The following is a 14,098-nucleotide window of genomic DNA, read 5'->3' as shown; positions in this document are numbered from 1 at the left end:
ATGGCATTGTGACACATGTGTGACTGCGTTTAAAACACTTCGGCATCAAAACAAATAGCAAATTTAGCTTCAGTGATAACTATTGATAAAAATAAGATATATCTGAAGAACTACTAACTCTGGACAGGCATGGTTTGCAATACGATTCCCAATACGCCGACTAAGGCTGCCATGTTCACTTGTGTAAAAATCAGGTAGCACATGAGAGATATTTGAAAGGGCATTATCCAAAGGTAATGGAGCCACATCAGAACTGTATCAAATCTGCTGACGTCATTGGACATGAGGTTCACCACTTGTCCAGCGGTGACTTGACCAAGGGAGGCAGTACTGAGACGAAGGATCTGAAAAGACAGCACAATTATAACAACATTGGTGATATCGAAAAGCGGATATGAAAGGCTTGGTTGGAGGTCTTGTTCAACCGATGTTCTTGATTTTTTAACATTATCCTTTTCATTGTTTCCATCCTCAAATCATCAAACAATCTTCTTTAATAACTACACTTATGTTCATAATTGGTTGATGTCTTTTTAATTGTATTTTATTTTCAACATGTTATAAAAGCAATAATTATGATATGGACATAGCCTTTGCCGAAGTTTTAATTTAATATATAGATTATTGCTTGGGTTTGGAAATGGTTAGGTTAGGTTTTTCAGTCATAGATTTTGAACAGACACTTAGTACATATATTGAAAAACCCAGTTAACTACGAATCTAGTCAGAAGAGAACAAATAAAGTATTACACAAGAAGAGACGAATAAAAAGAGGCGGAAGCCTAAAATGGCAAACCTTGTCTTAAAAGAGAAACCATTTCAAGAAAAATTACTTATTTTTAGATTGAAAAAAAATATTATTTCAGAAATTCGGATAACAGTTTTATCGAAACGCCATTAAGGTATGAATTTGTTGAGTACCAAAGAAAAAGACTACTGCAGAGGGAAAAAAATACCCAAATTTTAACCTTTTGGTATTTACCAAAAATTTGCAATCACCAAAAAAAAATAAAAACAAACAACTTAGGACGGTTTGTTTCACAAAAACTCAAGTAACATTGTCATCAAATGGCAATTCAGCGCCATATTATTTTTTTTACAATGTTAAAGGTTTTTGAAAGGTCTCCATTAACTGTTGATTCTAAATCCGTTACAGGTTTTGAACAAATTGTATCATAAATCAGCAGAAGAGGACAACTATTAGCTTATTACAATTTGATAGAAAGCTGAAACGCACCTAGAATCGGCGTTTAACGGGGACCATTCAAATGTCAAAACAACAAATTGGCGCTGAATGACCATTTGATGACTTTGTCACACGTGAATTTTTGCGAAACAACCGGGCCATAGAATTTTGAATATTTTTCGGAGAAGGATTAGTTAACGTGTTAGAATTGATTGCTAGATCGTATCGTGTGATGCAATTATATCGGTAAAATTCGTTTCCTTAAATTTGAATCGAGTTTAATTACGTAATTATCATAATGGTTTTTTAAAAATTATCGTAAATATTTTTCTCGTCAGCATGCATAATCAATGCAGTAGTGGAAACATGGCTAGGAGAAGGTGGTTGCGTGCTAATCAGAACTGGTTCTAGGAAGAAAGAAGTGGTTTGAACTGATCGTCTCCCTCTGAACCCAGTTGGATCGAAGCGTGTTCTAGTTGAGTCAGAGTTAAGAATTTTCTTCCAAGAACAGGCTACCAACCAAGGTGCTTCGGAGGTAACATAATATTATGATACAGTATATTATAGAGAAGGCGGAGTGGTTTTGCTAGATTTATAAATCAAAGTGATATAACTCGATTAAGGCGACACAATACTCTAATAACGGGGGTTTGCGGGAGGCTTACATTGTAATTAATTCCGACGAATTCGTAACGATAATATACTTATATTCCACAGATGTAAGATATTTTTATATTTAAGATTAATAAAACAGTATCTTACGATTAAAATATTTTGTGAAAAACTGTTTGAAAACTTTATAAAACGTTTTTCAGCTATAATATTGGTAGTAAGCACCAGATTTTATTTTTCTATACGATAAATTAGCAACTTCCCTAGGGATTCCTTTAGAAAGATCTGAGATTTTAGCAATACGCTCATCAGAGATAATTAAATTAAACCCAACGCATGGATCAATTTCCAAGACCTGCCAGAGCAAATTCAACCGTAGGTCCCTTGTTTTTACACGACTTCATCATTTATGTAGTTAAGATTGCCACTTTATTTTAGAGATTTGCTAGAGCAAATTCAACATTTCGGGTCTGTCTAATACACTAAAGGCGCGCGTCGCATATTTTTGTGCAAGGATTCTTCGCTTGTTTTAGGGTATTGTCTCGTCTTAAGAACATATTTAAGTTTAACAATTTTAATGCGACAATTAATGTCCATAAAAAATAAACTATGTTCACGCAATATTATGTTTAACACTATGTTTTGTCAAAATACACTATTGCGGGGTAATTACGGTGAGATTTTTTTACATTAGTTCCAGACAGGAGGCTCTGAGGAAAATAAATACTCCTCAGGGCTTCTAACATCTTTGAGGATGTGGTTTAGAGGGTCTTCTTAAGAAAATGAAGAAGAGGAGGTTCTGAGGAGGTTATCCAATAAATGAAATGAAAGGGACGGGCCAAAAACAAACATCACTAAATTGAGGTAAAGAAAAGCGATGATAAAACGGAATCAATCCGGTGAGGGGGATATTTTCCAGGTATAAACTTTCCTTATACAGGATTTTCCAATAAGAGGTGTTATTTTGAATAGCCCGCTATTTTGGTAGATGTTACTTTTAAAGCTGTCATTTTTTGATATTTGACAAGTAGAAACTACGCCATTAATAAAAATGGAACGATACACGCTTCAACAACGCATTGAAATTATTAAAATTCACTTGAGTGAATCAAATGCAAATCATCTCGAGTGATGAGGCCACAGACATAGGAATTAATAGACGAGAAGATAAAGGCGAGGGGTAAAATCAACTGTTGAAGAACGAAGGGAGTGAAGATGACTGTGATTCGTCAATAAATCAATCTGACAGTAAATAGGCATCTCGCATTATAATATCACCATTTACTTCTTAAAAGTAAAATCTGCTTTGAATGAATAGACATTTTTACATGGGAGCGCAAATTACTCGCCACGTTATGAACAAATTTGCGAAGTCCAAATTCGGCAAAGTAAGGCAGCTTCTATATTCAGAGTCGTAGTTAGTTTCAGAGTATTTAGTTAAGACACTTTTATAAATGTTCATAATTTACTTCCCAGCAACCAACCAGCTTTGTGTTTCGCGTCCAGACGTTTCTCGATGTGATAGTAACAACTGATTCATATTATACGATGTGAATATGCTTAAAATAAAATAAAATAATGCTTATATATGGAATGTAATACGACAATTGGGTTTATTCTCTTTTTTCGCATCTATTTTTACCAGTTTTCATAGTACAAGTAAACATTTTGCCGTGTTATTTCGTAAAATGAACCGATGATGCCTCGACCATAGTTCGCACAAGAATGATGACGTCACGTTTTCAAATATCACTTGAGGCCGTACGCGAGCCCAGCCGGCTCAATGGAACCGGTATGGGGAGTGGGGATAATACGCTTTTAATCACTTAGGGCAGGTCTACTAATATTCATATGTCTATGGATGAGGCCTATTTCCACCTCGGTGGCTTCGTCAACAAGCAAAATTGTCGCATCTGAGGCTCGGAAAACCCAAGAGTTATTGTTGAAAAGCCTTTCTTTCCTCAATGTATGACTGTTTGGTGCGGTTTATGGTCCGGCGGAGTCATTGGACCTTACTTTTTCTAAAATGAGGCTGGAGCAACAGTTACGGTGAATGGATTGCGCTATCGAGAGATAATTAATGATTTTTTATGGCTGGAATTGAATGGTATTAATCTGGACAACGTTTACTTTCAACAAGACGGCGCTACGTGCCACACAAACAACGAAACCATTAATCTTTTACGATTGAATATCAAAATAACACCTCTTATTGGAAAACCAGTATACGCTCTCGGTACCCGTGGATGCATACCTTTCTGTAGAGCAGCGAACAGCAGGCTATGCGCATCCTCATGCCCCTCTGCATCTGCCTAAGGGAGACGTGATGCTGGATGATAACAGCCAGCAGTGAGAAGCCAACTAGGGCTCCCGCGTACTGGCAGGCCTCCTGTCGCGTGGGGCCCCCGGGCCCGAAGTGGCTCACCAGCAGGGCGAGCAGGACTGGCTGGAACGGCCTGTAGAAAAAAAACAAATATTAATAGGTTCCCACATAACCTTTATTACTACGGCGGCAATGACAAAAGATTAATTTCTTAAAATTGTTTCGGGAGGTGATTCTACATGAAGGTACAAGTAAAAAAGTCAAATAACTTTTCTTAAAATTTCATTTGCCTTTTTTACTTGTAACTAACTAACTAACTAACTAACTAACTAACTAACCATCACGCCGTTTCCCCGCAGGGGTACGCAGAGAGGACGGACCGCCAAACAACTCGGTCTTGGCACACACTCCTTGCCTCATTCACATTCATACATCGTCTCATACATACTCTTCTATTGTTCTGACTCTTGACATGGCCCGACTCAAGTATCTGATTCACTTGGTCGTGCCATGTCTTCCTCGGGCGTCCCCGACTTCTGCTACCATTCACATTTGCATCGTATATTCTCCTTACACTCCTTTCTTCGCTCATTCGCTCTACATGCCCAAACCATCTAAGCGTCCCTTTCTTGATCTTACTCATTACGCTTACATCAGCCTTGCACTCTTTACGGATATCCACATTCCTCACACGATCATACATGGTTTTACCACACATACGCCTCAGGGATCTCATTTCAACAGCATTCAATCTACTTTCATCCTTTCTTTGCCAGTTCCATGCCTCACTTCCATACATCAGAGTAGGTACCAGCACTCCATTGTGGACTGCTAACTTCGCTTCTTTGGACAATTTTTTGTTAGCGCCAACTGCGTTCAGTCCTCCATTAATGGAGTTACCTGCATTTACTCTTCTTTCAATATCTCTGTCAGCCTTACCATCTCTCGTAAACATGCTTCCTAAATACACAAATTCATCCACCTGCTCCAAGTATTCCTCATTCACAGCTATATTACACACTGTTTTCGTACTTTCTCTTTCAAACACCATTACTTTAGACTTACTTACATTCATCATTAACTCATTCTTCACGCATACTTCGTTCATCCTAGACACGAGAGACTGCAGATCATCCATACTATTAGCAATCAGCACCGCATCATCAGCATACAACAGGCAACATACTTTCAGATTACTCAAATTCGCGCCCAATCCCACATCTTTCAATTCTTGCATACAATTATCCATGTATAGATTGAATAACCACGGTGACATTACGCAGCCTTGTTTAACACCTTTTGTGATATCAAACCACCCCGTAAAACCACCGTTCACCCTAACACATGCAACGCTTCCCTCATATAGAGACGCAATTGCCTGAGTCACAATTACTTGTAATATCATGTAGAATCACCTACCGAAGTTAGCCCAGTTTACCCCCGGACAACCCTATATTAGAGAGGTTTTCCCCATTCTCCCGATAACTTATCCATAGGAGTTATCCTTATAAATAAACTATATATTTATAAATAAACAAAAAATCTCCATAATTATTAAAAACAAGCTTTGTTCTGTTAATTAATATGTTATAGAAATTAAGAAATTCACGGTGTATCTTTAAATGCAACTAAAGAATTTATCGAGAGATTTTTGCTCTATTTCAAACGAGTCGTATTCTATTAAATATTTCCACCATTTTCGCTTGATTATTACCCTTTTTTTAATATTAGCGCTCTCCCTCTAACATTCGTATTTACATATCTCCCTTTCAAACCATCTTTGAACGCTCACTACGGGGCCTTAATAATAAGATTTCTCTAGAAAATCCGATAAAGTAGAAAAAAATCTGGAAAGGTGAGTTGTGGCGTTACATAATCTGCAGACTGATTTTCTAGAATGTATAGTATTTGTCTTACCTCTCGACTACGGAGGCAGTCTATAATGCTTAACGGGACATAAGACACATAACGAGGGTTTGCCCGACGCTCATATTTTAAATATTTCTGATGAACGTATTACTAAAATCTCAAATGTTTCTAGAGGGATCCCTAAGGATGCGAGTTATTTATATTTAAGATTAATAAAAGCAGGACCTTGTGGGACTACTTTATTTAATTCCACATGTGGCAACACTAACTTAAATTAATCCGCTGCTAGACACAAGCGGGCACCAGAAGAGAAATCTTGATTCCAGTTTCAACCTTCGATTCTACCGCCACTATCTTTACTTTGTCTACCACAGTCTCCGCGTTCTGTAAAATTGTAAATTTATCCTCACGAATAAATTTAATTAATATTGAAGACACTCAATTTTTAATCTCCCATCTCCTGAACACGATTTACGGTTCCGGCAACCACCGTAAATTACAAATACACACACACACACACATTACAGCCACAACCTTACCATTAAAATATTTTATGTAAAACGATTTGAAAATTTTATAAAACGTTTTTCAACTATAAAATAGTCGTAAGCACCTGTTTTTTTGTCTTGACGATGAATTAGTAACTTCCCGAGCGATTCCTCAAGAAATATTTGAGATTTTAGTAATACGTTTATCAGAAATAATTAAAATAAACCGGATCGATCGATTTTCTAGGCCTGCTAGACCGTAGGTCCACCTATAATGACGGGCCGCGCGCCGATAATTGTTTTTAAACGAGTTCATCACTTATGTCGTTAAGATTACCACTGTATCTGAGAGATTTGATAAGGCAAATTCAACTGCAGGTCTATCCAATACACCAGGCCGGCGCGTTGTACATTTTTGTGCACGGCTGCTTCACTTACGTCGTTATGATTCTGGCTTTATTTTATTGTATTATCTCATGTTAATTACTTATTTGATTGAACGAAGCTAATGATCATGATCATTAGTTATTTATTTACCACAATATTTATGTATGCATATGGGTAGGCACTGTAGGTAGGTAAGTATGGTTTACCTGGTCGTCAACCAAACACCCTGTGTAATGAATAAATTAATCTATGTATTACCTGGTTATGTCATTATACATTCAATGTTTGCTTTGCCGGGATTTTGTATATCCTTGAAAATGAAAATAATTTGCTTTTATTGTAGAATTTGTCTATAATTTTAATCAGGCGGACTTTGCCTACTATAAAAAAACCCCTCAGGTAATATGTTTGGGAACAAACACCCACTAGATCAGCTGTAGGCAGACTGATAGAACCTAAGCGCAAGCCAAATACTAATTCGGAGTATCTGGGTCGAAGGCTTGGAATAAACTCCCTCCGGAACTAACATTCATAACAAGCCCAACAGAATTCATGTCTAAACTAAAAACTTACCCTTTTAAGCTGTCATACCCTTAAATTAAATATACCATTCCTAAGAGAGAGTCCAGTTATATTCAATTTTCCAATTATGTCCTCAATCCTGTATCTAAATTTTGCTAATAAACAATTAGATAATGTTAATTATGTGTTTATCTTAAGTGACCTACCAGGTAAGTATTGTACTCACAGACATGGGAATTAATAGACGAGAAGATAATGGCGAGGGGTAAAATCAACTGTTGAAGAACGAAGGGCGTAAGGCTGACTGTGATTCGTCAATAAATCAATCTGACAGTAAATAGGCATCTCGCATTATAATATCACCATTTACTTCTTAAAAGTAAAATCTGCTTTGGAATGAATAGACATTTTTACATGGGAGCGCAAATTACTCGCCACGTTATGAACAAATTTGCGAAGTCCAAATTCGGCAAAAAATTCGGTTGTATTTTCAGAGTCGAATATTTCGTTTAAGTATTTAGTTAAGACACTTTTATAAATGTTCATAATTTACTTCCCAGCAACCAACCAGCTTTGTGTTTCGCGTCTAGACGTTTCTCGATGTGATAGTAACAACTGATTCATATTATACGATGTGAATATGCTTAAAATAAAGTAAAATAATGCTTATATATGGAATGTAATACGACAATTGGGTTTATTCTCTTTTTCACATATATTTTTACAAGTTTTCATAGTACAAGTCAACATTTTGCCGTGTTATTTCGTAAAATGAACCGATGATGCCTCGACCATAGTTCGCACAAGAATGATGACGTCACGTTTTCAAATTTTACTTGAGGCCATACGCCAGCCCAGCCGGTTCCAAAGGAACCGGTATGGGGAGTGGGGATAATACGCTTTTAATCACTTAGGGCAGGTCTACTAATATTCATATGTCTATGATTGTACTGTATATTATCTCCATAAATAGTTAAAGATAACATAGATCACTGTAGAAATGTATTATAAGTTTGTACAGCGCCATTGAGGTGATTTTGCACAAAAACGACGCTATACAAGTCATCCAATCATTATTATTATTATTACCCGTAGAGTCAATTCTTTCGCTTTTCCGACTAGCTCACATGGTATCATAAAAATCGTTGTGTCTCTCTTTCCTTCATAGTTAGAAATATGAAACATACGGTGTTAGAAAGAGAAAACACCAAGCTTTATATTCAAATATAGAAGTTAACAACAGAATAATTAATATGTACACCTCGATGAAACCAAAGATTCCGACCGCAATTTGAGAAAAAAAATACGATTTTTTTATCAATTATTTTTTCATGGAACGACAAAAGTGAGGTGGTAGTAATATTTATAATACATTTGTCTAATAAAAGATGTGTTGTTTTTTGTTATCAGTAATTTTGGTTCTTCAAACGACCTTTATGTAATGCTACACTCCAAAACGTTTTAGGGTCATTCCGCCGTTTCGTTCAAATCGCATGTTCTTGCAAAAAAGTCATATGAAAAATAATGTTTTTCAAGAAAGTTTTATTGGAAAATGTAGTTATTTAAAAAAGGAAAAAGTAGTATTTACCGGATTAGGCATTTGTTACTTAATAACTTTATGGTATACAAAAAACATGCTAAAATCTCATTACCTTCCCCGTGTAAATGAGGGACCGGTAAATTGATCAATAAATAAGAACATTTTACACTAGTAAAATCACTACATTCATTAATCGACCTGAATGTACAACTAATTTTACATATTTATTGGTGTTTAATTTATTTTTAAAATTACTGTATCATAGAAAGAATTGAGATTTTGTTTTTGTCCAGAAAAAATCGCTGTCGTCTTCCGCCAAAGCGGTAATTAAAATTGTGACCGTGTTTGTCACTGTTCGTCAGCTGTACCCCACCCCGCGCCTCCGTTACTAATCAGTGTACCGCTATATCTGGACGGGGGAGGACGTGCGTCGCTGAATAAAGAAATATCTGCGATCTCCGTGCTCGAAAACGACTTTGTCACCGACCAGGCATCATTACCTTCCAGCATTTTTTAAAGTAAGTACATGTTTTAAAAATTCGAATCATGAACCTATAAACTATAATTAGTCGGACTATTTTTTATTGAAACATAAAGATTTGTAATGTCATTATTAAGCGAGTTATTAAGGAAAGATTGTCAAAACCTCATTACCCTCCGTCTCATTACCTTCCGTATCGTAAAATTTTTTGCCGGATGGTAATTTAGAGGTGTGGAGGGTAATGATAAATTTGTAAGGGTTATTTTTACGTGCATCTGGGACCATGTTTGGGGTTCATAAAAGTTAATATTATCAATAAAAGCAGTTTCTTGCGTTCTAGCGTCGGACAATTTCAGTTTTGGTGAAATACATATTTTCGTTTTATCTATTTACTGATATGGAAAAACAATCTGTTAAAATTTACCCTGCAAATTTTTATTTGAAAATCGATTTTTTTATTCAATGATATAATTATAATTATTCAAATGTAAACGAATAATATATTAAACAAATGGTTTAACTATTCCCCTACAGTCACAATTATTTTCATTACTTATCTTCATTACTTCAGTTGTCTATTAAAACAGATGAATTTTTACAAAATTTCAAGTTTCTAAACAAATCCAGATTTGAACAAAAATCTATATAAAGGGCATTATTAAGAGTCCAACGCAAATTTCTTGATTAAAAAACCATATCATTACTGTTAGATTTTAAATCATTTAGGGAAAAAAATATTAAACAAAGATATAAAAGTAGTGTAACAATTTTTGGGCTTTCCTGTAAAAGTAACGAAATTGAAATTATCCATATTTGTTATTCAACTTCTCACTTGATCCGATACTTATGATAATTTTTCTTTATTATTTGTTACAGGCTAAACACCATAATCCACAATGGCAAAGTTAAATAAAAAACTGAAAAAAGAAGAAAAGTTATCCAAGGACAGGCTGCGTAAGCAACAAAAATATGCTGAGATTAAAAACAATCCGGAACTGTACAGTCTTCAGAAAGCGAAAGAAAAAAAAAGATACTTAATGCGAAAAGCGCAAAAAAAGATTTGCAGCATTGAAGATATGAGTGAAAGAGCCCAGAGAGAGCAAAGACGAAGATGGCGAAAGAACTCTGTAAATTATTGGAAGAAAAAAGAGGAGCAGCGTAAAATAGAAACGATTACAGTAGAAAATATGCCTCCAATTCATGAAAATGTCAAGGAAGTACCCAATAATGTGCAAAATACTCTAGATCCTGACCCTCTCGCAGTCGAGAATGAACAACAAATCATTAAAAAAATGTGCGTGGTCTAACGAATGTTAGAAAATTGAGGTATAGATCATTGAAAATCATTAAGACGTTACAGGACCAGATAAGCAAACTCAGGAACGAGAAAAGAAACGAACAAAAGAAATTGAAGGCGTTGCAGCTACAAAACGTAAATAGACCAATCGAAGATACAGTAGAGAAAAAAGTAAACGACATAGTTAAATACATCCCAATGAATAAAGTCGAACTATAGAAAAGAAATGTAAAGTGAAAATACTCTCAAACGTCCCGTTCGACTATCAGCATTATTCCCTTTATAAAAATAGTACGCAAGAATTCAATCCTTTCGATCAATGTGAGTTCGAGAAGTTCATCCGATCCCTAAGAGTAGAATATCCTGATTTCGATGAATCAAAACAGCAGTCCCCCAAAACTGTGGAACTCCCACACATGGACATTGACGAGGAAACCAACAAAGAGGATAAGGAGGCGCCATTCAAATACTACTTAGATGACTGGATAATGGTTCAATATAAAATAACTAACACGACACATTATTTCATTGGGAAAATTATTGGAAAACATGAGTACACACTAGAGTACAAAGTAATTTTTTTGAAAAAAGCTCAAGGGAATTCCAAAAAATTTGTCTGGCCAACAATTAGTGACGACGATTTCATTTTGGAATCACAAATTCTTCAGCGCTTGCAAGATCCAGATGAGAATGAAAGAGGACAATTCACTTTCAAAAATTTGCCGAACTTTGATTTGAAATAGTTTTCCAGCAAAAACTTTCACAAGAATGATCTCAAGTTCCTTAAATATTATGTTCCTATTTAGATGTAAGACCTTTATCTTGTACTTATTAGTTACATATGTTGTGTTTGTTTTAAGTATCTCTGATTTTATTTTAAACTGCATTTCAATTGACTTCTGATTTTTTCTTATTTTTAATTATTATTTTTATTATTTCTATTTTTCAAATATTACAATGTTTGCTTAGGAATGTGAAAATTTTGTATTTCTTGTGTACAAACCTACTTATAAAACGTAATTATAAAGAATTTGACTATTCCTTATAATTTCTGGGTAAGTAGTATAATAGGAAAATTTTAGTTGTGTTGGGTTTGATGTTCCAGCTGCCTTTTCTTAATTTGTATTTTGATATTTTTTTCCATTATTTTTTAACAATTCATACAGATATTGCAAAAGCATAAGTAAGCAGAACTGATTACGTATGAAAAAATGTATTTCTTGTCTCCAATGTTCAAAAGTCTGAATAAAGCATTTAGTTTTTCACTATAATAGGTTTTTCTTCTTTTTCCTAATCCGCTCACCACGTCAAATGATACTTAGCATGATTTGAAATCTATTTTATTATTCAATTTCTATTCAAATTTCATTATTCACAGACATTTTAAGAACCTTAAACATGTTCACTACCATCTATTAATATTTCATTACCAAACTTCATTACCATCCAAATGTTTAAATTACCATCCAACAGTTTTTCATTACCATCCACACCTTCATTACCTTCCATCAATTTTCTTCGAATCCAAGTGTCGCACAAAGGTGCCCTTTTCACTTTTATACATCTGATAGGTACGGGAACCCATTTCTATAAAAATATATAGTAAAAAGGCAAAAAAAAAAAAATCCGCGGAAACAGGCAAATTTGAACGAAACGGCGGAATGACCCTTTAGCATGCTAATAATATTATGTATAGCAGGTATTCATTCTGTCAAGACGTTTTCGTTTTTGTAGTACAAACTTCTAAATGATACTATTCAACGCATTCTGCACTATGCTGTTCTCGTCAGAACTATGGGTGCATTACACTGCATCCCAATGGTATAAGCTGAAAATAGTTGTCGATAAGCATTATCGCCAACTGTTCCGCCTACTGAGATACTGCAGCGCTACGGAAATGTTCCCGGAGGGTCGAGCAAATCAAATAAAACTCATAATTTCATATTTTTTTACGTACTGACTATACACGGTGTCCGGAAACTCGTAGTACAAGCGGGAAACTGGAGTATCTACACCACATGGGGAACCCAAAAAAACATAAAGTTTTTTGATTTGAGCATTTTCAAAAAAAAAAAAAAACAAAAAAAAATATTTTTCGGCTATTTTAGGGTTAAAGTTTTTTCTGGTGTTTAGGGTTGAACAACAGATGTTTTAACCCTGCAGAGCAGAAATATTTTATGATTACACCGGGTTAAATGAAGGGTGATTTCAAAATAATGCTTCAAATCCGAGTTTCTTCGTTTGTTTTACTTTCAAATAGTTTTAATTAGTTGGGTACTTTGATCTTCAGTAATAATTTAGAAGAATGTCAGATGTCTAATTATATTTATAATTACTTACTAACTTTATGTATCTTCCTTTTTTATAATTATGTGATTTATTTCATTCCAAAAAAATAAATGCTTTATTTTTCAATTTAATTTCTGCATTTTTATTGATTATTTTTCCTTCACACTCCCGAGGACAATTAATATTGGCATCACTATCGGTATCGCCGATTATTTTTGTTAAGAATCGGTATCGGTATCGTATCGGCAAAATCATGTATCGTTACATCCCTAATTCAAATGCCATGGTTGCCTGGATGGAGTCTGATGGCCCTATGGAGACGGGAGATGTTCAAATATCCTCCATAAACGGCTGCTTGCACAGATTTTTGTGTTCAACTATTTTCACTTCTATTTCGCATTTTTTTCCCTAATGTTATTTTGTCTAATTTATTTTTCTTATTATTTGTCTGACATATTTTTTGTTATTACAAATTATGGAATGTATTGCATTGTTCTACCCCCGCATACATTCTGGTATAAACTCTTATTATTATTATAGAAAATTTATAAACTTTAAGCTTTGTCTGAATAAATTAGCTCCGTTTACACCGAGGTAACGAAATAAATAATAGCACAGAAATAAAAATAGTAAGAGTTTAAATGGCATATTTGCAAATCTGCGAAGGTACCTGTTATGGAGAAATCAATAGAAGCGTTTTGCAATAAGACTTGAGCTGAATTCTCGAGCACACATTTATTTGCTAATTTCAAACATTTATGACTGGAAACAAATTAGACGTAAAACGTTATAATTTATAACGTAAGCAGTTCAGGGCAAATTGGTTGTGGTACTCTCCCTTACCTACCAGTAGCGTGCTGTGACTTTTTATTGGATTTTAATAATTACATTCCGAAATTCATCGGAAGTTTTATATCTATTTGATTTCGAATTCGTTTTGAATGAGTGAATTAAAAGGAGTCTTTGAAATGGAAATAATCAACTTCTCGACATCCGATCGAGCTGAATCTCCACAAATATACTCGTCATCAATAACTATTCATTATTTTAGTGGTAATCATGCACACACACGCACTTCGATGGAATTATAAAAAAAATTACAGT

The 14,098-nt window shown here is 34.8% G+C and overlaps 1 protein-coding gene across 1 annotated transcript in view; it reads right to left on the bottom strand.

Moving 5' to 3' along the window:
- LOC149411202 (ATP-binding cassette sub-family C member 4-like) overlaps window positions 1-14,098 on the bottom strand; it is a 125,493-nt gene that overhangs the window by 26,140 nt on the left and 85,255 nt on the right. Inside the window, exons 3-4 of the mRNA XM_089647686.1 lie at window positions 4,053-4,254; window positions 119-344 (exon numbers count right to left, since the gene is read on the bottom strand). Of these exons, the coding sequence (XP_089503812.1) occupies window positions 119-344; window positions 4,053-4,254 (428 nt within the window). The remainder of the gene's footprint in view (window positions 1-118; window positions 345-4,052; window positions 4,255-14,098) is intronic.

This window comes from Hesperophylax consimilis, chromosome 26 (genome assembly GCF_061612785.1).
Source record: "Hesperophylax consimilis isolate HC1 chromosome 26, BYU_Hcon_1.0, whole genome shotgun sequence".
Lineage (NCBI taxonomy): Eukaryota > Metazoa > Arthropoda > Insecta > Trichoptera > Limnephilidae > Hesperophylax > Hesperophylax consimilis.
Note: the sequence above shows the minus strand (reverse complement) of the source record. Positions and strands in the feature narration are given on the sequence as shown.